Source organism: Zootermopsis nevadensis, unplaced genomic scaffold (genome assembly GCF_977971745.1).
Source record: "Zootermopsis nevadensis isolate Lab colony 2312 unplaced genomic scaffold, Znev_1.0 Znev_ptg000006l, whole genome shotgun sequence".
Taxonomy (NCBI): Eukaryota; Metazoa; Arthropoda; class Insecta; order Blattodea; family Termopsidae; genus Zootermopsis; species Zootermopsis nevadensis.
The window spans coordinates 1,998,385-2,025,005 of record NW_028259138.1 but is presented as its reverse complement, the minus strand read 5'-3'; the positions used below and the strand labels follow the sequence as shown (position 1 = coordinate 2,025,005).

At 35.8% G+C, this 26,621-nt stretch overlaps 2 protein-coding genes and 1 long non-coding RNA gene across 4 annotated transcripts; 1 reads left to right on the top strand and 2 right to left on the bottom strand.

Moving 5' to 3' along the window:
- Positions 1-872: 872 nt before the first annotated feature.
- LOC147874707 (uncharacterized) lies at positions 873-2,052 on the bottom strand. The gene is made up of 2 exons (XR_015533791.1): positions 1,718-2,052; positions 873-1,619 (listed from the first exon to the last, which is right to left on the bottom strand). It is a non-coding gene; the product is annotated as an uncharacterized LOC147874707 (long non-coding RNA).
- A 640-nt stretch (positions 2,053-2,692) lies between these two features.
- Positions 2,693-26,397, top strand: LOC110832358 (ATP-dependent RNA helicase DHX30). 2 transcript variants are annotated; one of them, XM_022069273.2, is made up of 15 exons: positions 2,693-2,921; positions 5,108-5,273; positions 5,985-6,550; positions 8,963-9,375; positions 10,097-10,187; positions 12,782-12,989; positions 13,917-14,127; positions 15,041-15,744; positions 18,851-19,055; positions 20,023-20,231; positions 21,395-21,639; positions 22,581-22,797; positions 23,177-23,366; positions 24,365-24,459; positions 25,293-26,397. In XM_022069273.2, the coding sequence occupies exons 1-15, from the start codon at positions 2,765-2,767 to the stop codon at positions 25,495-25,497; spliced, it is 3,882 nt and encodes a 1,293-aa protein (XP_021924965.1). In that variant the 5' UTR covers positions 2,693-2,764; the 3' UTR covers positions 25,498-26,397. The 2 variants fall into 2 exon arrangements, with proteins under 2 accessions (XP_021924965.1, XP_087199650.1); XM_087343524.1 differs by lacking the exons at positions 2,693-2,921; positions 5,108-5,273; positions 5,985-6,550 and adding an exon at positions 7,408-7,585.
- On the bottom strand, positions 10,345-11,168 carry LOC147874706 (uncharacterized). The gene has a single exon (XM_087343522.1). The coding sequence runs from the start codon at positions 11,166-11,168 to the stop codon at positions 10,629-10,631; it is 540 nt and encodes a 179-aa protein (XP_087199648.1). The 3' UTR covers positions 10,345-10,628.
- Positions 26,398-26,621: the final 224 nt, after the last annotated feature.

Below are 26,621 nucleotides of genomic sequence, written 5' to 3'. Positions count from 1 at the left end.
CTACTGGAGGGAAGCGATCTGGAGGAAGTATAAGTTGTCATAGGAAACTGTCAAGTGGAGGTTTTCCAGCTCGGAATTTGGGTGTGGTTCTAACAGCGATAAGAAGCTAGCAAACTTTGACATATTGTCATAACCCAAGTAATGGTTCTTCCATTACTAAGGTTGAAGCATTAGGTATAGATCTGTGTGTGAGGGAGTGGATGTTTTTTCACTGGCTCAGGATACGATCCATTGTGGCAATAATGAAGGGGAAATAATTTGGGTGGGAGCAGCATGTCATGAAAGGTAACTATCCTGCAATTTATCTGATGGGAATGAGGAAAAGAGTTCAGCACTTAAGTCAGGATTGCCGGTCTCCAGGCCCAGATTTGAACCCAGGACCAACCAAATACAAAACAGGATTGTTAATTGCTTGGCTGCATCATTTTGTTATGTACAAGCATCAGCTGTGGGATGAGGTAGCCAACTGAAGCCACCATCCCTCTACATCACTGGAGGATTTGATGAAACCATGCAGGGTAGGTTGCAGTCAGACAGGATTAAAATTTAAGATGTCAGGAAGCACATCAGAAAACTTCACCAGACTACAAGGTGCAAGAACCAAAAAGACATATTTGCCTGAAATGTCATACAGGATTCAAATTGTGCATATACTACTGTGGCTTCATCTCAGTTCATTTCCTTGAATCTCTTGAACACATCTTGCAGGAGATGTAAAACATGGTGGGAAAAGTGAAGTCTGGTAGAAATTTACTGTTCAAGAGGTCCTTGCTGCCTCCATCATCAGTGTAATGAGTCATTGGCCTGATGATGCAGGCAAGGATTTCTGAAATGTTAGGAAACTTTTACCAGACAACATGACATGACAGCCATCTTCATGATAATTTATTCAGAGGTTCTTGAGTTGTCATATTTAGAAGGCAGACAGACACGACAAAATTAACAGCATTTTTGCTATTTGTACATAAATGACCAAGTTTTCTCTACTTGAAATTGTGAGTAGTTTTATTAATAAATGTAATATTTAAGCCAGCAGAATTCAATTTTGTCTGGTATCCAGAATTCTTAAATGAAAAATTGGTTCCTACTTCAAAAAAAGGCTGTATTATAAAGTTAAGTTTCTTAATGGTAAGACTTGAGGTTCTCACAGCGGTGAGTATGAAGATATCCGTCTTCTGGGTTATTACGCTGTGTAGTCTGGTCGATGTTAACCAACGTTTCAGAGGTCATACTGCCTCTGTCATCAGGGCGTATACACAGCGCAACAACCCAGAAGACAGAAATCTTCATACTCATCGCCCTGATGACAGAGGCAGTATGACCTCTGAAACGTTGGTTAACATCGACCAGACTACAAAGCGCAATAACCCAGAAGACGGATATCTTTCTTAATGGTGTTTGGGTAATGTATTTGTGCATGTAAACAAAGTAATGGAAACAGAAACAATACACCATGTGTTTTCTCCAGTCAACCACCGGACACAGCTGGTAGCCCAATGATTCATTACACAGGTAGCCCTCGATTTACGCCGGGGATACGTTCCTGACGAACCGGTGTAAATTGAAACTCTTCTTATAATGTAAATCAAAGGGAAGTCAATGACCTGCGTTCCCAGCACCTAAACATTGACGAGTAATATAATGACATTACATTTAAAGTTCTGAAATAACGTAAATAAAATAAAGGGAATTTAAAAAATATATTTTATACACTTACAATCGGCAATTCGTTGGACCCCGCGATTGACTGCGATTCTTTCATGTGATTGATGTGTACAGTCATCTCTGCTGTTATGCGATAGTTGCATTCATGTAAGACGCTGACCTATAGAAAATCGCGTAGTAAAAATAACCCCGGTACCTCCGCAGAGATTAAATTAGTCCTTTGAAAGTTTAAAGCACCAGGAATGAAACTGCATAAGAGCAAACTCGCATATGCAAAAGTTTGCATTTCAAACAGCTTTTACCGATTCATCGATCTCTTTGGAGTAAATTCGAGTTAACGTAACATACGTAATTGCAGAGATGACTGTATTTATAATTTTTATTCAAAATCAGCGATGTAAAAATTACGATTTAGTATAAGAATCAGTACGAGATACATTGTAAAACGTTATAAATAATAGTATTTCTTTTCACATTTTGACCTGCTGGTTTCAAAATCGGCGTTATTCTGAACCGGCCCAAATCGAGGGCTGCCTGTACTTAGTAGCTGAGAAAGCTTCAGATCATGCATAACAGGGACAAACATTTAAAAAGAATTTCCAAATTCACTATATGAAAGATGTAACATTCCCACATCACATGATGAGCACATATTGTGCTTGCTCATATGTTTCTAAGCAATTATTCTGCATTTTATAGTCCTGTTTCATATTTATTACTTTTTGGTATGAAACCACTTTCACTATACTGAAACATCCTGCATTGGAATAATACTCTTCTGATACATTCAATACATTTAGAATCCATAAGAAATTCTTATTGTTGTGTTTAATAATACGAATTTGTCTCACTAGACCCGATGCGATAATCCGAGTTGTACAACTTGGCGGGAGGCCTAAAGCACAGAAATTATGATCGCCAAGATTTCAAATGTACGTGATTATTTAGCAATATTTTGGTCCACCTTTTTTGAGAGAGTTGATTTTCACTCTTTGGCGAGTATGAACACCCTCCCACCAATAAACTTTACAAAATTGACAATGACAAACGCGCAGCGGGACACGTGACATTAGACCGGTCCTGGCAAAGTAAAAGCAAAATGTTGCCCAATGTGGTGTTCAGGTTAAATTATTTGCCTGGGTCATATATTAGTGTTAGAATAGCGAAAAACTACGAGTTTAGAAAATTGTTACATTTAAGCATTACACAAACATGCGGAATATATATGTCAGCCAGAGAAGGGACTTCAATGAAAGGTTAGCCACACATAACCTAACTTTATATTGTTCAAAATTGCATTTCTTCAAAAGTGAGATGTGTATTCTTCAGGCTGTTATATTCATTGAAGCGTTATATTGCATTGTACTAATTTAAATAATAGCAATGTGTACATGTAAACATGATCTATATGTGCCAAATGCTAACTTTACTAAATATCAGAAAGGAGTGTACTATACAGGTATCAAGTTGTTTAATAATCTTCCACCAACAATTAAAAGTCTAAATTATGATATAAAGGTATTCAAGCCTGCATTGAAAGATTACCTCTTTACTCACTCCTTCTATTCTGTAGATGATTTCATCTCTGCTGAAAATGTTTAAGCTTTATATCCATAATCTACGTATATGTAAAGCAAGTTTTGTATTTATATTTAAAATTCTGAGGTTTATGTATATTAATTTTGTAAAATGATTTTTCATGCTTGTATTGCAGAATCTGACATTTATGTACATTGATATGTGAAATACGTTCTTGTACTTGTGTTGAAAGTTCTGAAGTGTATGTATATTGTATGAAATGACATGTTCTACATCCTTTGGTTGAGTCCTAAGAAGGATCTATGGAATGTAAATAAACTCTACTCTACTCTACTCTACATGTGTTAGATAGCAGTTAGAACGCTGGCCTTGTAATCCAGGGGTCTCGGTTTCGATTCCCGGAGGTGCCCAAATTTATAATTTGTGTTGGGCAAGGCCGTGGTCTAGGCAACACGGCGTTTTCCTCCTGTGGTTTTCCCCGGTTTCTCCGTGGCATCCCAACAATTACTCCATACACACACATAAGAAGGCAATGGCAAACCACTTCTGGATCATCTGCCAAGAACATATATGAATAGGTCCCAGTCCGAGAAAAGGATGGAAGGATCCTGTTCATATGGACCTGTCATCAGACAGAACACTAAATAAATAATAATATAATAAAATAATCAGACCTTATAAATATCAAGTTATTGTTCTGAACATTTTTTCGGTTAATAATAAAAGGTTAAATGAGTTTAAACAACAATAAGCGTGAGCGACAAAACTGTTGAATGGTAAGTGGTTGTTGTTTCTTCCCAGCTAAGTATTGCATCATGCATTGTTAAGAATGAAACTGCTGCTCTGTGGTATTGTACAAGAGAAATTCTTGTCTGACATTCAGAAATGTCTGATCATGAATAAGAGCAAAAATTACCAACCGTATAGTTTATTACACATTTTAGTAGAATAACTCCATGGCGCAGTGTTACTGAGAAGCTAATAGTAGCTATGCAACTCTAGAAATTTCTTGTCTTTTATGGAACCCAGATGTTTATTACTTTGTTTTCTAGAGCCTAACATGGTCCCTGCCCTGAGCCAGATGAATTCACACACTGCTACCCAATTCCATTAGAGAAGATCTTTTTTAATGTTTTCCTCCAAACTATGACATGATCTTTTGAGTGGTCTCTTCACATTAGGCTTTCCAATCAAAATGTTGAACACATCCCTCATCTCCTCCAAGCACACTGCTTACCCCACCCATATCATCCTCAATTTGATAATCCTAATAAATATTTGGTGAATAATACAAATTATGAAGTTCCTCATTTTGCAGTTTTGTGTGTGTATACAACTTTTTGGGACACTGTATATGCATAGATTATAAATTTCATCCCCACTTTGGAATGCTAGATAAACTCTTGCCTAATATTGTGCACATGTATGGGAAGAGTGTATTTTATGTCATGGTGGCTGTCTTACAACATGTCCATACAAATTATTAATTAATCAATCCATTGCTTACTACTGTAGGTCTTCCCTTTGGTCTTGTGCCAGTCACTCTCATATCTAACATTTGTCACCAGATATTAAGGTTGATTAAGTTGATTTATTTATATTAATTTATGGTTTATTTAACTATATTTTATAAGTAGCTTAGAGTATATAGTGTTGAGATTAAGAGAAGGAGAGTGAGACACATAAGGCATGTAGCATGCATGGGACATATGGGAACTTAAAAAGTCGAAAGGAAGACACCACTTTGTAATACCTAGATGCAGATTAGATGGTAATATTAAAATGTATCTTAAAGAAAGAATTGAATTGAAGTAATTTATAATTCATTCTACCCACTAAATAAAGATGGAAGTGTCTAAAAGAAAGTAGAAATTATTAAATTAATTCCAGACTCTTGTTTCAGATACAGGTGAATCTATGATGAAGCAGTCCAATGTATTCTTGAACAACATTTCTGACCAGGTTCTGTACAAAGCACACATAGACATGATGTTAAATTATAATTCCAGAATGAGTATCCTTGATTTTTGGGAAGCTGTTCTCTGTTCACAGTGGCCTGAACATATAAAGTAAGTTAATATCATGTGCAGAATATTCAAGTTTTTCAGCACAGATTCCCAATGTCAGTTTCCCTCATTTAGTTTGTGTAATATAATGTTATGGCTAGAAATGAACATAGATTCCAGCACTCTAATATCCTGAATACTTTAATTCATCTTTTGAAAGAATTATGGGTTCCCCATTGTCAGGTATCCAAACCTAAACATTAGAAGCAATACTCTGGAAGCAGATACTATGCTCTGTTCAAGATGTGTGGAGTGGAAGTAAACAGGAAGAGAACAAGGATAGGGAAGTGAAATGAGTAGTTCACAATCATATAACTGTTCTTTAATCTGAGTCTGTATGAGCTCAAATAGGCTTAAACTTATAGTGGTAAGGTAGGTAATGTGCATGGTGCGAACAGCTCAAAGGTACTTCCCTGGCTATTGACCAGTCAGAAGCCAGTATTATAAACTCCTTGGCCAGTGGTTGTTGATGTCTGTTCCATACACATCCTGAATAGACTGTAGGCCAATGATTACCTACCTCTGAGATATTCCTTGCTTGTGAAACTTTGGGTGCTGAAAATGTTCAGATATACAAATGCATATCCCTTATTTCTGCATTCATTTTAATGCTTCTGTTAATTGAGGTTGTGTAGCAAGATCATAGAGGAATGCAATGAAGAAAATGTGTTTTTTCATTGGAATCCACTTTCCACACATTGTTTTGTGTTACAGGTCTGTTGGGAAGACACTGAGAAATAAGAAGTCTCAGAGTATGGCAGCTCAGTGTTTTGTAGAGAGGCTAGTGGAGAAAAATATAATCTCAATGAATAGTGAACTCGTTGTCTCCTCAGTCAAACAGTGCTTGTTCTGTAAACCAGCTATGGAAATTACAAAACACTGCAACAATATTTCATTTTTAAGTGATAGAGAAGTTAGTTATAACAATAGAAGACATTGTTTGGTAATGAAGTTGCATCAAGATATGTTTTGTAGACCAAAAAACATTCAGAACATTTTATTAAATCTAAAACAAGGAATTCGTTCAATTCATAACTTAAGCTCAACAGACTTGTTTGGAAGTGGGGATAATGTTCAGAAGATTACAAAGCTGAGTGGAAAGGAGACAGACAGCACATCACATGAAGAAGAGAACAACTTGAAATTAAAAGTGAAAACTGCAAAAGGCTTTTATTATTCAAGGAAACAGCAGGGATCTTCTGAAAATATAAAAGGTGGAAAAAATAAAACTACAGATGATCTTCTTGAAGGTGAGAAGTCTGAAGACATTACTTCTGAAGGTATGCACTGTGTTACACTCTCACATGTACATGTATTAGGTATGCATGTCAAGTCTGTCTAATGTGTCATCAGTTATAGTTCAGGCATATTAATTGACTGTGTCTTGTATGTAATGCCATAAGTTATAGTTCCACTGTATGAAACTGACAAACAGTATTTGACTCAAGAACCATGTGGATAATTTATTTGTGTGAACAGATCATCTTTCTTAACATGAAGTGTCATGAGCTATAAGTTTCTGGTGATGGTATGTTGCATTAAACACAACTATTATTATAGGCCTTATTTATTTTCTAAGGGGCCCAAAAGCATAAGAATCTTTTCTTGCCTTTTTACCTGATGATGGAACTTTCAGTTTCTAAAACATTGTGTTTGAAAAGAGCAAAGATGATGGATGATGTCCACATTAATAGCCATGTTTTAAAATGTCTTGTTTGTTCAAATATGTTAAAATTGCAGTTGATTTTGAAAGAACCTTTGTTTGGTGACGAAACATTGCTTCATTACTGGACCAACATAATCCTTTCTGTTCAGTGATCACATTTTTGTTATTTTAGATGTTGATTTCTGCAGTATCTATCACTTGCATACACTTTATTTTTGAACAGCATTTTCATAAAGGACTGCGCACAGATAACATAAGAACAATCAAATACCCATTCAGCCACAATTTAAAATTTAAGTTCTCTGCCATAATTATTTTATTCATATAATAAATTAGTTTATATGTATTTTTGTGTTTATGTTTATGTCATTTTTATATTGTTATCCTGAAAGATCTATACACTGAAGGTGATTTTTCTTTTTGTCAGCACACAAACTGAATAGATAATGCAAAAAATGTGACTACAAAAGTGAACTGACCAAAATTGTACTGTGCGAGTAATATCTTACAACTGACAACTAAATAAGGGAATCACTGTTGTGTGACAGCTGTTATTGAGGTCTGCATTGTTTAAGTGGGACATTATTCCTCTGTATTAACTCTCTGTCTTACCTGTCAGTGGAGTCCTAGAGGTCCCAACATGTAACAGGTACAAGGTTTGAGATACATATATTCCACTCATTACTTCTGTATTTTAATAACCCAAATCTTTTGTTATATTGTCATTTATACATTAACAAGCTATTTAATCTGTTTATGAAGTTAGGTGTGTGAGTTTTAATCCTTGTTCTTCATTTCTGCGTGTCATTTTTCAATGAGTAAGTTGCATCAGAGGGAAAGACAGACAGAACTAATGTGTTTTTAGAAATTATTGTTCCAGTTAATTCAATTTTGTTTTAGTTTTTAATTTTTGTATTTCATGTAAAACATATCCATATTAATTGTTTTATATTCTTTGTTGTATGTACTTGAATTAATAGTATCATTGAGAATTGTTGGAAGTCAAAGTAAGATGATTGATAAAAATACATAACATGACTTCCTTTAGAGGGAAAGTAAAACTGGTGGCCCCATGTCGTAGATTTATGGCATGTAAAAGAATCTTACGAGTATGAATGAAATGTTTCATAAGCAGAAGTCAGCAGCTATTTCCCACCCATGTCTCTGGTAGAGGTCTTGATGGCCTGATCAATAATCCAAGGATTCCCTACAAAATGTCTAAAAATAGATCAGAAACCTCCAAAAGGAGGCCCCTATATTCCACATAGGGGAGAAAAGGGCGTAAGAAGAAGAAAAGTAAGATGATGGGTATTAATGTTTTAAGCATGAATTCAAAAATATTACATATCTTATGTGTATATTGCCTGTTACAAAGACACAGGCTCTGCTAGTAATTGTAAAAGAATAAATTAATATTCCTGCAAAGTTATATTGCTATGAATGGAAACTATATCTCACATTATTTGTACCTTTATAAGAACTTGGTATGACCTCGATTGGTAATTCTGAAAACATCAAGTGATGTAAGAAATCATTTCAAACTTTTTGGACTGTTTCCTTTTTAGCTAATGACATTACTTTTGAAATGTAATGATTCAGGTCATCTTTGAGAGTGATAAGAGTAGGACATAGCCAAGATTTTTATCATAACCCCATAAACATTCCATATTATTTTGAACTGAAAATATAGGCATCCATGGAGTAGGGTTCTGATGGCCAAGTCTTCTTCTATGAACTGCTGTGTACCATTATAAGCATCTCATGTGTTGTTCAATTAAATCACCAACTGAGGAAACAATTATTATCTGTTATGTTTCATTTGGTACTAATATACAGGTAACAGTTATGGGTCAATTAGTTTGTTTTAAAATACAATTTTTAAGCTGTAGACTTTATTTTTAATAACCCTGTGCATTCACCTAGACTCATTAAATATGTAATATAATTTAAAAAAATATGACATTATTTTTACTATAAAACAACAATGAACAAGCACAGATGATTAATATAAATATTCTCTTTGTAGATTTGGAGATAGTTGAGAGCAGGTTCCCTCAACCAAAAGGAACTCTTCATAACCTGTATGCAGTAGTAGCCAATGAACTGAAGAGTTCTAGTTACTGTCTTGAAAAGAGTTACCGGATGGTATCTGTTCGCACTGGGAAGGTTACCAACAAAATGTGGAATTGTATATACAAAGTAAAGTGGCCTAGTGAGGCCAACTTTTCTGCAACAATGCCATCCAAAGCTGCTGCTGGAAAGCAAGCAGCATTGAAAGCTTTGCATTGGTTACATGCTCAAGGCAAACTCACTCGGGCTGGAGCCCCACTATTGTATGATAAAAGTGAGATTAAAGAGATGACGAGAGTACCTGTAGAAGTGACTGTTGATGTCAGTTCCTTTCAAGATATTGACATGCTTATTGACTCATACAAAAAGGTTTGTATTATTTCATGTTTTATAACAAGACTGTCATAGGGAAACTGGTTATTGTGATTTGAATTGGATTATGCTGGCTTGGGGTAGGGACATTTGTTAAAGCTGTGATGAATCTTTAGTTTAATTTAAAATTAAAAGTGTTATATGACAAAAATATATTTCAAAGAAAACCATTACAAGTTTTTTGTTAAAAAAAACTTCATACATTGGCCAAAAGTTGCACATGTTTGTCTTAATACAAGTCTTGGATGGAGAATTATACCCTTTCAAGGTCCCTGTCTACAGATAACAACAGAAAAACAGTCAAAAACCTCCATTCACTAAGTGGAATTCAGATCTGCGATGTTTATGTGGCTAAAAATTTTGTTTTGTGTTTTTCCGTAGTCCCTCAATGGATAGTACCTTAAAGTAGTCCATAACTCCTTTCTTTAATATTCCCCTCCATTGACAATTAAAGTGTTATTGTACCTTAATTTAGTTAGTGTTATGTAACTTCATCAGTTGCTATTGTAAAATAACCAAATGGAAAAACAATATTTTTTTGTATCAGTATAATTTATTATCCTTTTAATATACATTCAGGCTAGTGATCAAAAATGTGGGTGTCCAGAAGTTCTTTATTTCTGAAATAAATAATGGCAAGAATTTGCTAATTTTTTATCATAGTTTGTATTAAATAAATACTAAAATACTGAATGTTTCACTGTTTGTTCCATTGAAGGATATTAAGCCTGTGCTTAATGAATTGGAAACATCTGAGAATCAAAATAAAATAATGAACACTAATGACATCAGTGAAGGAAGTGCAGAGGGTAAGTTGTGCCATTATTACTGCAGTTATCTTGTTGCTTTTGAAACCGTGTCAAGTATATTTGTGTACAGACATTCTCATTGTATATAGATGGTAGTTCTAATACAAAATCTTTGCTGTGTATGTATGTGTGTGTGTGCCTGTGGACTGTTCTTGTTTATACAGCGTGTTTCTAAAGTAGCTTTACAACTTGAGGGTGAGATATTGGAGAACTGATAGGAGAAACATATAATTTCAGAACATAGAAATGTAGTCAAACACTTCAAGTTTTATGCCCATTAGATTTTTATGGTTCAATGTGACTTCCATTTGTTATGCGGCAGACGTCCCATCTGTAGTCAATATCTTTCCACACGCTGTGTAGCTTCTCCGGTGTCACTTCAGCAACTGCGGCGGTAATTCGAGTTCGGAGTTTGGCCACATTTGGAGGTAAGGATGGCACCTACACTCGATCTTTAACAAATCCCCACAAGAAAAAATCTAAAGGTGTTAGATCCGGGGAACAAGGTGGCCATGCTATTGGTACGGCCTGACCAATCCACCGACCTGGGAAACAGTTGTTGTGGTACTCGCACACTTCTCCTAGGTAATGAGGGGGTGCACCGTCTTGCTGGAAGTGAATGCATCCTTCCTGGTCATCTTCGTCAAGTTGAGGAATGAGGAACTGTTGGAGCGTGTCCAGATACACAATGCCAGTAATGGTCTTCTCCATGAAAAAGGGGCTGTATACTTTATCTTTGCTGAGGGCGCAAAACACATTAACTTTTGGACTGTCACGAACATGTTCCAGGAAGGCACGTGGATTTTCACTACCCCAAATCCTGCAGTTGTGGGTGTTGACCTTACCAGTGACATGGAATGTGCTTTCGTTACTGAAAATTACTGAGTCCAGAAATCCTTCGTCGTCTTCAACTCGCCGCAACATTTCCGTACAAAATTCCTTACGAGCCAGTTTATCACGATCTGAAATGGCTTGCACCATAGATAATCTGTACGCTCTTAAGTGCAAACGTCTTCATAACACTTGCCACACAGTCACATGTAGAATCCCACTTTCCCAAGATGCACGTCTCGTTGACTTGCGTGGACTTCGAGTGAAGCTCTCCCTAATCTGTTCCACGGCGTCTTCAGAAACATGTGGCCTACCAGCTTTCTTGTGCATGAAACTTGATGTGTTTGGCTAAATTTGTGCATTTAAAAATATTGTGCACGTCCTTTAAATAAATTTATATTCTCCTGCAAAGTTGAAAAGCTACTTTTGAAACATGGTGTATATCTGAAATGGGCTTTTATATATTCTAGGATGCTTACATTTTATCTTTGTATTTGTAACTACACAGGAATTATTTCTTTATGTTAAGTACATGCAGGTATTTTAATTACCAATTTCAAATTTGTGGACTTTTTCAATCACCATTGTGCTTCCTCAGACCACTATGTTTCAGGAGATGGCTCTACCCCTGTCCTCAGGTGAACTTACACAGTTTGGCTCATTAGATGGAACTAATTTTTATCTGTGGGCACAATGATGATTGAAAGAGTCAAAAAATTTGAAATTGGTAATTCAACACCATCACCAATAACATTTAGAGTTGAAAGGTATTTTAAATTGAACATTTGAAAGTCTTCATTGTTAATGTTACCTAGACTTGGCATGTTCTCAGGTTTTAGCTGCAGGAGGTAGCCTCCAGATACACAGATTGACTATGATTAAATTTAATAATTAGTGACACACAGCAGGCAGCAGACATAGGATGATCCTCTAACTTGGTGTTTGGGCAGAAGTGTATCAACCTGTCTCCATAAAAAGTAACATGTTACATAATGTTTTACACTTGGGCAGATTTTTTGCAAGCCTGTGGGAGTCAATTTCGAAGGCAGCAGTAGAAATGGGCTTCAGTTAAAGATTGGTATGATAGGTGCTCCATTGATTTGGAGTTAAATATTTTGTACCAAGTTTGGTTCATGGAATTCTTGAACATGATGCAGAACACTGATAGTCATTATCTGCTGATAATGTGATGAAAATAATATGATATGGAGCAAATTTGAAGTTATTCAGTTGCTTTAATACACACACCTGTGTCTGTTGAGATGTGATTGAGTCTTATATAAACAATGAAACTGGCTTGTTTCATCCTGGGGTATTTGTGTTGAGAGTATAGACTCATTTGATGTCTTACGCCCCTACTTTCGTGAAGGAACTTCAAGTGAGTCTTATTTGGAGATGCTACAAGAGTGTGTTATACCAGGCCTACAGTTAATTGTTGCTCCAGTTTCATGAAAATACTATGTTAATGATAATAATTAATAGTGATTTACTATTTTCTTCCAAATGTGTGGTGACCTGTGTACTTGTATGTATTGTGTAGTACACTGTATCATAAGGCCTTGAATAGCGTAAGTAGGTAACTTGCTGAAATCCAACTATCTAGTTACATAACAGGAATTTAGAAAGAGCTGATTGCAACTGGGCCCATGGAACTGTAAGATAGTTAACAAATGGCATTATGTTTAGGGACAGTTATTTATCAATAAATCATAAGCCACTTCAACATTTTCATTTGTTAGTTTTATTTTGTACTTCTCTTCCAGAATTGTTTGGTAGTGTAGAAGCTACTAATCCAGTAACTGGTCTTCCTAGAAATGATTATGGTCTAAAAGAAATTACTCAGCGTAATATACAGCTGTACAATCGTTACAGAAAACGAATTCATTCTTTAGAAAATGGTAGCAGTATATTCCAACGATTTGAAGGTGAAATGAAGAAAAATAGAGAAAGCCTACCCATTGCAGAATTTAGGTGAGAAGCACTCATGATTTAATATTTTTAGCATACTTTGCTTGTTTCAGAGGTGAAAGGGTAAGATTATAATACCATCATGTATGTGTGTATGACCTCTCATGTAATATTTGAACCAGTTGATGAATTACCATGGAGCAATTTACAACTATAAGTTTGCCCATCTTTATTTTCTTTTAATTTCCTACATTTAGTCATACTAACATGGTGGCTGCTCAGGCTTGTGGTGAAGTGGGAGCACCACATAATAGCAGGATCCTGAAACTTTTTGTTCTGTTATATAAAAGAGAATGAAATTTCTGTTAACATGTGTGTGTGTGTATTTGTAGAAAGTTAAACAACATGATATATGAAATTTATATTTAACTTTTAATTTCATGGTGATATGTAATGAACCATTGGTGTTAGGTACATGAAATTTTGTATGGAGGCAGATAATAAACATACCCATAAATTCTGATGCTGTATTATTTTCTTACATATCAGTAACTGTAAATATGATGATGGTGCAGAACTTTGAGTTTGTATGAAGGTGGCTGTCTTCCTGGTTATAATGCTATGTAGTCTGGTGGGTAATTACCAACATTTTAGAGGCCCTTCCTGCCTCCATCATCACCCTACAACCCAGAAGATCTTTGTACTTACAGTGAAAAGCCTCAGTCAAGAAAGCTGGTCTTTGGGCCAGGATCTGAATCCTGGTCCTCCCATGTATGAAGTAGGATTTCTAATAGATGACTGTGACATTGATGCCTTTGATCAAATGTATTATTGTTGTTATTATCATTATTATTACTTCTACACATTTTACATTCAAAGCATTTGGCCCACAGAAATGTTTGCATAGTCTCAGGAGCCTTTTCTAAATCTCTTCCTAGAGAAATGCAACATCCTTAATGTTTTCTGCGGTCATATTTATTTTTTATGTAGGGATCTGTTACTGCAGATGGTTGAAGAGAATCCTGTGATAGTGGTGAAGGGTGAACCAGGCTGTGGAAAAAGCACTCAAGTACCACAGTATATAATGGAGCACTGGGAGTCATCACAACAAGGTGCACATTGTAACATAATAGTCACTCAGCCACGTCGTTTAAGTGCCATATCATTAGCAGAGTGGGTAGCACATGAAAGGAAGGAGAGGGTAAGTGATATGTCTAAGAATTTGTGCTAATTTGTATTACAGTTGAAGTAATACAACCTTTTACCCTGAAGACAGAGGTAGGATGTTCCTCCAGAACGTTGGTAACTACTTACAAGACTACATTGTGTCACAACCCAGAAGACCACATTGTGATCTCTCATCTCTGTGAAGTTCCCAGATTGCATATTGGCACTCCTGTTCCATGTATAGGAGGTTCCACATTTGAATCTTGCCCTACAGATTGGCAGTCTTGACAAGTTTGAGGTTCTCACAGCAGTGAAGATCTCACTGGTTTTCTCAGTTGTAACACCATGTAGGCTTGTAGGTAGATACCAACATTTTGGAGGAACATACTTTTTCTATCTTCATGGCTGAGCTTTACATATTATGATCCTGTGAGCTATACAATCAAAGAGAAATGCTACACTATGTTCATGGAGAGATACTTTGGTGGAAGTGGGGTATTATTTAGACAAGGTGTTTTGACTGAAGTGTGTGAATGAGAATAACAGCAAGGTGTTTTAATACCTGTCTGTAAAGAGCAATGAACTGTCACATGTTCTGTAGTTTCACAATGTGAAATAGTTTCTTGTTATAAAATGTAACTCCTCAAAGGGGTTAGATTTTACCCAATAAAAAATTACAACCTTGTAAGCTTATGGGAATTTTAAGTGGAGAAAGAAATCAAATTTAATTTCTTTGGGTATATACGTAGTAAGGATACAGAAGTATGGATTTTATGAAAGGGGTGGTGATATAAGGAGGGGCACTTCAGGTATTTCTGTCTGATTTTAAGATTTTGTGGGATGGAACATCAAGGCCAGTTAAGTATGAATAATAGCAAAGTACATTTGCAAATAGTGTGTTTCTTTGGAGTACAACTTTCCATTCATTGTATTGTTTTAATGTGTAGGTGGGTGATGTTGTTGGCTACCAAGTTCGATTAAAGGCTGCACTACCCCAGCCTCCTGGTGGTGCTGTACTGTACTGCTCAACTGGCATCCTTCTACGTCGGCTCCAGAGCAACCCAGGATTAATTGGTGCTAGTCATGTCATATTGGATGAAGCTCATGAACGTGATGTGAACACAGATGTCCTCCTTGTTCTCCTGCGCAGAGCATTAGCTCTGAACCCTAAATTACATGTGATTGTCATGAGTGCCACCATTAATGCCGAGTTGTTCCAGAAGTATTTTGATAATGCACCTATGCTTCATGTTCCGGGGTTTGCACATCCTGTGCAATCATTCTTTATGGAAGATCTCAGCATTCCAGGTGTGAATGTGAATTCTGATATGTCAAATCTTCCTGCTGTTGACTGTCATCAGGTAGCTACTTTAATTCGCTGGGTGGATAGAAACCGACCTGATGGAGCAATATTGTGTTTTCTGCCTGGGTGGGCAGAAATTGTAACAGTAACAAAACATCTAGGCAATGATGGTTCACATCTTATTTTGCCAGTGCATTCACGACTAACTCATGAAGAACAGCGTCGCATCTTCTACACTCCTATGCCAGGAGTGCGCAAAATAATTCTGGCTACAAACATTGCTGAAACTAGTATTACCATCAATGATGTGATATATGTGATAGACACAGGAGCACACAAGGAGCAAAGGTAAGGCCATTAGTATTCGAATTACATTTAATATATGCATTAACCCGTGACCCTGGAGATTTAAATACCGCAGTTGAGCTTGTATAGCGGTAATTGTGTTTCGATGTCCATTTAAATTTTGCTCTAAAACACTTTTTTTATCATAACTTTTAAACTATATGAGACACAATAATGAAATTTCACTGAAATCCTCTTAAAAGATGGTTTTATAATCTTACCTTATAACATGAGCACCCTGTGTGTGAGCAATGGAAATTTCATCTACTGTGACATCTTGCCACTTCCTAATCCTAGAGCAAAATGTGAGGGGATGGGCAATTTTAGAAATTTCTTGCTGAGCATACTTGTTGGTTTCATCTACAATGAGCTGTACTAGAGCTATATTGAAAATGTTTTTCGAATGAACTCACGATATCTAGTCCAGCAGTGTCGAACTGGGGACCAGATGTATTGAAAAATGCTTCTCTTGAAGCAGTAAATGAGTGTATGTCACTCCACACAAACTTGCTGGACACAACATCCACTTCAGCCCTCTGGGCACTACCACTGTCACTGTCACTATCTGAATTGTTATGTTCAGTTGTTACCAACTGAGTGTAGTCAATGTCTACTACACTTTCAGCCTCAGAAGAAAATTCACTTGAAGTTTCATCTTCTAAAACTTCATCTAGCACCAGGATTTGCTCCGCGTCTGTCAAAACACGACTGGTCAACGGGCGGTCCATTGTGACTGAGATGTCACGCATTTACATTTAGACTCCCAGGCACTTGCTCCAGGGGATGCAACAGGGTTGAAACATCGTCAGTTAGAGACCAAGGTCATCGCGCTGGCATTATTCGTTCCATAGTTATGGGCAGTAGAAGTCAGCTGCCTGCCTGAAGGTCAGCTGCATGCATCACACATAAACAGTCTTTTTTTTACTAATGCCTTTGCTGATACACTTCAGAGTATAGGGGTGCTAAAATTTTGTTATTTGGGACACACCGATACATGATCACTGCATATGTACTGTTTATATTGTGCAATTATTATCTGCAATCATTTCAGATTTTTTTTTCCTCTCACATTCGACTCTGTTCCCCTCTCTTTCGTTCAAGGAGATATGGCTGCCATTTGAAACTTTTCTGACACTCCTTCGAAGCATATCGTGCCTTCACAAACAAACACCAAAGTGTTGAATGGAAGATTTCGAAACCATGAGGTCACGCATTCATACTTACACTTGCCAGCTCAGATCAAAGAAATGCGACGTTGCCACTACATGGATAGAAAGAACAATTTTTTCACGAGAGAACACTGCAAACCTCATTAAGAATTCGATATTCTTTCCATAATTATGGGCTTTTGAAATTAGGCTTACAGCCGGACGAGAATGTACGGCGAACACTCAGCTTTCGATTTAAATGCCGGACGAGCCGGTACGTTGACACAAAAACAAGGGTTAACATTAACTGTAATTTTATCATTTGTAATTGGGAAAAAAATGGGACAGCATCTCAACTATGTATAGACTTCCAGAAAGAGTATGAGTCAGGTATGTATGCATTTCCCTTCATCAGAATTGAGGACGTGTCTCTTAATTTATACCTGTTACTGACATGGAATGGTAACAGGCTAGTGCTTGAACCTTGAAGTACTGTAACTGGTTTCACTTATGTCTAATAGAAGCTGGAAGTGCTAGTTGTTATCTATTCTGTTCTCTTTCTGATTTCTCATATTTGCTATATCAATACAATGAAAGTCTCCCTCACAATACAGAAACTTCATTTCGGTCTTCTCCCATCCATTTACACTAGTTCTCTTTGATGATTCACATGCTACCAATTGGTTATACCATTGTTTTACATGGTACGGATAACTTGACTACAAACTGTAACAAGAGTATTTAAGGGAAAGGAAATAATCAAGGAAGAAAATTTCATAATAGATTAATAATTTTTACTTTTCACCATATATTATCAGGCTGATTAAATCAAGGAGAGTAAGTTGGTGAGACATGTGGCATGAACATGGTAATGAACCTTCAGTTTTCATAAAAAATTATTGATTGTCTTCACTAGCTAAGTGACTGTTAGCTTCTCAAGAATGGCTATGCTAAATGCAGTTAATTGTCCTATTCAGTTATGAAATATGGTCTATATTGAAGAAAGAACTGGCAAGTGTTTGAAAACAAAACTTGTTCTTAAGTTGGTCTTTACCACCATTGCATGGCATACCCTACAATTGTAGGTGGAGGAGATGGCCTTCAGATACACAAGTTAGTTTCGATTATATTGAATACAAAGTCACGATGTGTGTGAGTTTGTGGTGACTGAGTGATGTAGAACTTTATTAAAAATAATTTTGAAGTCTCTATTGATTAAAAAACATTAATATTATGTGGTGTATAGCGATCTTGAACAGTCACCTACTAAAATCAGAGCCCATAATGACCATAACGAATATTGTTGCTAATGGTACTTACATTTGAAAGCTGTGTAGGCCTCAGAGTCCATCTTGATAAGGTGGCAGATACACATGCACATATCACGCTGATTGTAACAGCTTACTTATCATGAGATCTGAGGTTCTTACAACAGTGAAGATGATGTAGGTCTTCTGGGTTGTGGTACCATGTGGACTTGTAGGTAAATACAAGCCCTGAAGATGGAGACATGTTCCTCTGAAATGTTGGCAGCTACATATAAGTAAGATTTGAGGTTTTCACAGTAGTGAGTATGAAGATTTCTGTCTTCTGGGTTGTTGCGCTGTGTAATCTGGTTGATGTTAACCAACGTTTTAGAGGTCATACTGCCCCCGTCATCAGGGAGATGACGGAGGCAGTATGACCTCTGAAACATTAGTTAACATCGACCAGACTACACAGCGCAACAACCCAGAAGACAGAAATCTTCAGCTACATATAAGCCCAAATTGTGTCAAAACCTGTAAGTCCAACTTCATTACCTGTCATGTAATTCCTTTAAATGATGATGACAGTGAAATTAATTAAATGTAAATCTAATTTTTCAGTAGATTTTGTATAAAATATAAAGATGTGATATACATTTAGTTAACTTCTGAAGTAATTTGTATGTATTAAGAATTTCTGTTGTCAACATACAGGCTTAATGTCCAGCTAGGTGTGGGAGTACTGGACAATCACTGGGTATCACAAGCAAATGTTAATCAGCGACGAGGACGAGCTGGCAGGGTTCAACCTGGTGAATGCTACCACATGTACACACGGGAAACATATGACAGTTTAATGAAGTATCCAATTCCTGAGTTGCTTCGCATTCCGCTTGAGAAGACTGTTCTTGATTGCAAGGTACGATTACAAGGTCGCACAGCCAACCAGGCTGTTGTAGTAGGCTCTTGCAACAATATATAAACCTCTCTCTTTAATAAAGGAGAATAGATGAGAGAGATTGAATTACTTCCTCAAATTAGCTTTTATTATCGTATTTCTATTCATTTATTAATTCATGATTAATAATACTGTTTATTGCTTAGCACTGAATGATAGGATGATTAGTGAATAATGTATTGGAAAGGATATGGAAAGAAGCAGTCGTCTAATTTAAGGTAGTAAAGCATTTTCCTAGATGTACTCAGAAATCCTCATTCATGATAGCTGACCTGTGGGTGGAGATTTGAATATAAGGCTTCCCAGTATGAAGCATTTCTAACCACTCAGTCACAATGTTCAGTCATATTGTTGAACATACAATAACAGTTAAAAGGTAAAGTTTTTCGTTGGTTTTGACATCTTATTGCAGATAGAAATGTGTTCTTGCATAGCTAATCACACTGCATATGATAAGATATTAGTTTTCCTTACTGCCCATTAAATATTTGCTACATGAAAATTGTTTTCGGTTAAAAGTTGTAGATGTTAACAATATCTGTGTTGTGTGTCCTATTCTGTTGTTTTTACACAGTAATTTTTTTAGAAATCTAGTGAAGTTCGTTTGGGCTTCTTACAAGGTGGTTATTACAATGTTTAGGTATGCTCCAAAATGGAATTCTCCCAATAACTTTAGTGTTGGTCTTCCCTCTACCAGATTTGATTAAATACATTCATTAATTCTGGACATTAAATCTGGTGAATAGACAGACACACTAAAACTATGTAATTATTATGTTTGTTTTATGCACTTTATCCAAGTAGCACATGCAGATATTAAACTAAGAGTTTGTGTAAATGATCAGTAGTTATTGGACTGGCTTCAGTAAATATATATATATATATATATGTATATATATGTATATTTTTTTTATTTATATTTTAACAGACATATAGTCAAGATGAGAAAGCTGCAGAATTCCTGTCTCAGATGCCAGAACCACCTCCTCCTGAGGCAGTTGTTCAAGCAGTTTATGAGCTGATTCATCTGGGCGCCTTGGATGAGAATGAAATGTTGACTCCCTTGGGTAGACGTATTGCAATGTTCACAACACACCCAAAACTATCCAAAGCCCTGGTACATGCAGCAATATTCAGGTATTTATATTTAAAATCCTGATTAAATGGTACAGTTGTCATGGTCTTTCTCAGGCTAATTTCCATTATTATTCTGAACTCAAGGAGGATGCCATCTATACCTCCATGTTACTTCTCAACCTCAGGCAACAAATAGATACTCTTGGCAGCAGTTGTCTCCTAGACTTTGTATTTATGAACTTCAGTGAGTTATATATTAACTTTATTGGCACTGATATTGTAAAGCCTGATGCTTATCACCTGCCTTTTGTTATTGGTTTCTTTTTACCCTTTGAAACTAGTACACGTAAGTGTGAGTATTCTTACTGCAAATATGCATATGTGGGTTATACCTTGTAGGATAACATTCTCTCGAGTGATGACTGGTCTTTTATGTACAGTATCACCGCTGTTGATGATGCTGTCGCCAGCCTGAACTCACTTTTCATAAATGCTATAGATCAGGCAATTCCCCATGGGTTTACCAAAAAGTAAAAATTCTCTTGTTGGTTTTCAAATGCTTTACAGTATTACATTTGGAAAAAAGATTACTCTTACAGACATTTTCTTCAAATGCTTCAGTCTAAGTGCCAAGGTTTAAGAACTATGTCTGTAATTGCTAAAGAAATGTTCCACATGGAAATTTTAGATATGTTCTTGGTCTGCATACTAACATGCCTAGCTCCAGTGGTTACATTAGTTATCACCTTAAAACCAGAAACTAAAAGTAGTTTATTACTATTTTATATTCTACAAAATTTATCTTTAAGAATGTGCATATTTTAAAGACTTATTTATTAGAAAGCAAAATTTTAAGTGGCATCACTCCTACCTCAAAGTTTTGCATGGTGGCTATATTTTTAGTGATGGTAGGAAAATAAAAGGTATAGCAGTGGTGTGGCCTCCAGTGGCATCATCTTTGTACCAAGTTTCATTAAGTTGGTTCGGAAGTTATTAAGAGATCACAAGCATATGGACATAATGATGCCATAAGTTTGTATTTAAGGCATAAACAATATTGCTTAAGAATTAAAATTGTATATAGCAGATTAAGGATAGTGTTTTATGTACTTTATCTTGTTAGTATGGTGCAGTCATCTTATCTTGGACATTTTCCTTTGTCTATGACAATTTCATTAGTTTTACTTAGTTATTTTATTAATTTATTATTACTATCTTTTTAGGTGTGTAAGTCCAATGGTAACTATTGCCACAGTATTGACTAGTGATTCAGAAATGTTTCAAGGAGGACTAAGCTTTAAGGATACTATACGATCAGTCAAGAAGACTTTCCATCCATCTAGTGACCATCTGTCCCTAGCATGGCTCTATCAGGAGTGGGAGACATTTCTTAAAGAAAGCACAGCAGATGCACTCAGTTTCAGCCAAAGCAAGGGCCTGAATAATGACAACATGAAACTAATCTCTAGTAAGTATTAAAATGCATTATGTGTTTATTATAATAAGAGCTGCTTGTAGCAGAATTCTAAAGGCCATGTACATTTTTTCCATTTCAAACAGGTTTCTGATTAGCACAGGTACTTAGTTCTAGACGAAACACAATACATACACTATGTATTTATGATCCAAATCACAAGTCACGGTGTGGTACACTGTTAATAAGCAGTACAAAATTTCAGTTTTTTCAGTTGTCTGTTAAAGTATTCTACGCATACGTTGTCATTGGTCAAGATATATTCTTTCCAATTTGTGGCAGAAATTGTACTTGGCTAAATTTTCAGAAGCATAGTATAGAATAAAATTGTGTGAACAGGAAATAAATATTCAAGTATAACATCCACGTTAAGTAGTTTCTCTCTGAAAGTTCGTGACGATGGTGAGTTATTTAATTAAAAAGTTCTTTGGATATTTTCCGTCGTTTAAAATAATAAAATACAGAATAAAATTGAAACAACGTTTCAGAGATGGGGCTCTATCTCCGTCTTCAGGTACCTACTCTGTTGGGCCCAATAGATAGAGCTAATCCCTATCTTATTTAAGTAGTTTCTGTTTATTAGAAGTAATTTTGCATTAGTTTCTAATCCAAATTCTTGAGGACCTGAAATTTTATAGGTTTACATTTTATTTTTATTTTGCTTTAAACAGGTTTCACTGTGTTTCCAGTACAATCTTTCTAGTAACCAAAAAACATCATAATCCGGACTTTGTGAATTCATGAGGCTGAAACACCAGAAGATTCTGTCTTGCCCTACTTTCATGAAGACAAGATGTGTTACTGTCATGTTTTTATACTCCAGGATTGTCTGTGTCATCTATGAACTTATAACAGCTCTTCTGTTTGAGACTTAATTTTTTTAATCTTGTCAATTTTATTTAAACATTCATACTATTCTCATTTCATCATTACAGAGTTGCGCAAACTATTCTCAGAACACTTATGGCAGTCCAAGATGCTGGATGATTCAGAAAACTATAAGGATCTAACTGCTGCTTGCAACAGATATGCAAACAATGATGAACTAGTGAAAGCAGTCTTTTTATCTGGTATGGGCACATTACTATACAGACAGAGCTGGGATGTGAAGAAGGGACGCCTCAAAAAGAACACAAATGTTGTACTAACAGAGTAAGGTTTATAGTCTAATTCACTTGCATAAACTTAGAGACTTCCCTATAACGTTGGATCTAGCATTATACTTATACACAGACACCCAGATGTATTCCATAAATCAGAATTGAAATTCATATTGTACATACTTTAGAGTTGTCTCTCCTGAAAAAATTTAATTGTGCATAATAATTGGCATCATATAATCTGTATAGTTCGATAAAACCTCATTAAATAAACCAAGAAGTATTGCCCCCCCCTTTTTTGTGAGAAATTTCTCTGCTCAACTTAACCAGTTTCTGAAACACGGAAACATTATGTCTTATATGTCGACATTTTTTAGAAGCATTACAGATTACAATTTTAATATGTAATGTTTTTAATATTATATTGATAGATCAGGTAAGCGTACAACCATCACTCCTGAAAGTGTGAACTACAAGCGAACACATTATTCAACTCCATTTCTCACATACTTCCGTCAAGTACAATCAGTGGAGAGACGTACAATAGTGGTGCGGGAAACAAGTCTCCTCTCTCCCTTGTCAGTTCTGCTCTTCAGTACTGGAAAAATCAGTGTGCATGAGGTAAGTAGTATCAATGAAATTATAACCTCGTGTGGTCAGGTATAAGTTAATATGACTGTCATTTATAACATTTCAATTCTGCTTTTTAAACCTTTTAGAATCATGATCAATTACACCACCATTGCCAAGCCTGGTTTTTGCAGGACTCTGTATTCACAGAAAACCTACAATTTCAAGTAAGGTGTTTACTTCGATTTGCTTAAAAATTAATAGAGCAATTATAACACTGAAGATGGTTTTCTTTTGGATTGTTGTGTCATATAGCCTGGTAGAAGTTTGCCGATGTTTCAGAGGTCGTTGTTGCCTGATAGAGGCAGCAAGGACATCTGAAATGTCAGTAAACTTCTACCAGACTTCATGGCGCGGCAATCTAAAAGACAGCCATCAACAGACTTACTGCTGTGAAAATCTCAAATCCTACAGAGTTATAACATTACTGACTTGTGCGTTTCATTTGTTCTTGAAACATGAAAGAACACTTATGATGTGATGAGGTAGAAATGCAAGCTGCAAATTGCATCCTACAGCTACAGAACTTGGTGTAATTTATTGAAAAAAATAAAAAACTTTGCAATGCAAACTGTATCCAGAAGATGGCATATGATTGCATTTTACATTTTTCTCTATATTACAAAGGAGAAGAGGGAGATTTTCTTATCTTCATTGGCATATGTCCATACATTATTCCAGGTGCAGATTATTGTAGTATGACCATGAAAAGGATAATGCTTGTGATTTATGAGTGATTAAATAGTGATTTTGAGATGGATGACTAAGTAGATGGATCACTTATTTTTACTAGTATGTTGGGTACCTGAAGCTCTTTCCCCAGTGTTAAAGCTGCCAGCCATACACTCATCTCCATCTGGTGTTGAGGTTAAGAGTTGTGAAACTTTTATCTCCATTCCCCTGTGCATCTTTGTGGAGTGGTTCTTAAGCACAGGATTAACTTTGTCTTGAGCCATGAGTGAAACATATATTCTTTTCTTACATATCAGTACAGGCCTCCTCCAACAAGTGAAGGGAAGTGGAAAAACCATATGCTTCTGAAGATTAATCGGAGGCGGGATATCACAATGTTATGTGAAAACAGGTAATTTGAATCTGTAATTATTTGTTTCCATGAATCTTATAATGTAGTGCCATAAAAAGTAATTGATCATTGTGCCTTTTCATCCTCAGAGAAATAACAGTATGTTGCCATCAGCTGAATCATTAATTCCTTTCTGTGACTGCACTGCATGTCGTACACATCCGTATGTTCAGGAGTTAGCATTCTGAACAATTAAGTATTTTGTTATTAGATATTCCTCACTAAATGAGGCTGTCAGTATATGTTGCAGTGGGACAAATGTGCAGACCTGAACAAGTAGCAAGTAACAAATTTAATTTGTTACTGCAAAATTCACAGAGTATATTCTCAAAAGTATATATTCTATGAATAGCATAAGGCACATGAAAACGAGCAAATGTGTGCATGCTGTGCCTGGAAATGATTTAAACCTGTTACTTATTGCTGATTTTTAGGCATATTTGCACAAGGTGCAAAGTGAATTTTATTTTGGTCTGTATTGGACCAATATAACATACTTCATGTGAAACTCAAATTGAACTGTTAGTTTTCATAAACATGGCTTGTCATATAGAAGTCTCTAAATTATATATAATATACATCTAATTAAGATCTACAGCATTTTTTGATATTCATATTTTAAAAAATTACAAGAATAAATTAGTTATGTTTCTGTTCTGTTTATTAGTTTCATAAATAGGATTTATGATTACTGAACTTTGTCAGTTATTGACAGTTTCTGAGAGGCTTCTTCAGGGGTGCCAGTTCATGTAACATGTTCGTGTGATGTTTGCCAAAGTCCTTCTTCCATTATTGGTTTAAGGTAATAATGCTGTTTTTTATTCTTCTTCCAGTCAAGTTGAGCGACTTGTCGAGCTGCGTAAAATTTTGTGGAACTTGATCAGTTACTTTGTCATGAAGGAAGGTATAGATGAAGACTTTGACCGTTATCAAACTGTCCTCAATTTTCATGATAGATTTTTGCAAATTCTGTGTAAAATAATGTATAAAGCAGGTGCTACAATTAAGTGTGACAGTGAGGGCACTCACCGAGAATAACTTGTTAACACCCTTTTCATGGCACACTTGCAAAAAAAGTGGAATTGTTGACAAGTTTTAAGAATCTGTAATGTCAAAGAGGGCATACTTCTGTAATTGCATTTACTGTGGATAGGATTGTCCACCAGTTTTCAAGAATGCAGAATTTTATGCATTGAAATTACTTGCATGTTATTAGTTCTGTTCTATCATTGTCACTTGTCATGAATATCTAGAGTCAGTACACAGATACATATCTGAGGAAAATGAACATTTTTATGATTATGATTGTTTTAGGCCAACTTATATGCTTGTAAATAATTTCCATTAAATGACATCATGATAAAATAAATTAAGCAACATGAAGTGAAGAAAGTATAAATGTTGCTACCTGTTCCTTCTGAAGAAAGAATCTGGTAATCTGGAATTGTTTTGGTAATAGTATGTTGGTGTTAACAGTGATATGGTGCATCCAGCTTTCAGAATACTGAGCATTGTTATAAGATATCTAATGGAATGACCTGTAAAAATTCAAATTTGTCTTTTCTATTTTCTCACACTGGGTTATGGTGTATTTATATTTCTTTTATACCATCACAGTGAGAAGAAGTTATAATTTATTTGTTTAGACAAATTTTATATTTGTGAGTTTTTAATTGTCCTTCCTAAATGTAACAGCTTTATGTCGCTGTTGTCCTATTTTCTTATTTGGTTTGTGCAGTGCACTGTACTGTAAAAGAATTTGAACAGTTTTAGGTCTTCTGCATTGTCACGATGATAAGCGCGTGTAGCTAAAGAATTGCTTATGCTGGTACTGCTTCACCAATAAAGGGGTACCTGGAGAAGCAGCTACATTTGCTGTGCCTTTAATCCACTCTTGTATAGAAAGGATAATGCCTCTGCAATAAACTGTATAGGTAAGCTGTATATTTCCATTTCTTAACATAAAAGAAAATCTACTATGTGAGACCAGTGATTAGAGGCTTCATCTTCCTCCAAACAAGGTTTGGGTCATTATGACCTTTCCAAGAGTAGAAATTGGTCTAAAATTACAGGCCTGATTCAAATCATGGTTGTTTACTGGTCATGCATAACTTGTGGTCTGTATTGTACTTGCGTGGCCTGCATTATCCCACAGCATGTTG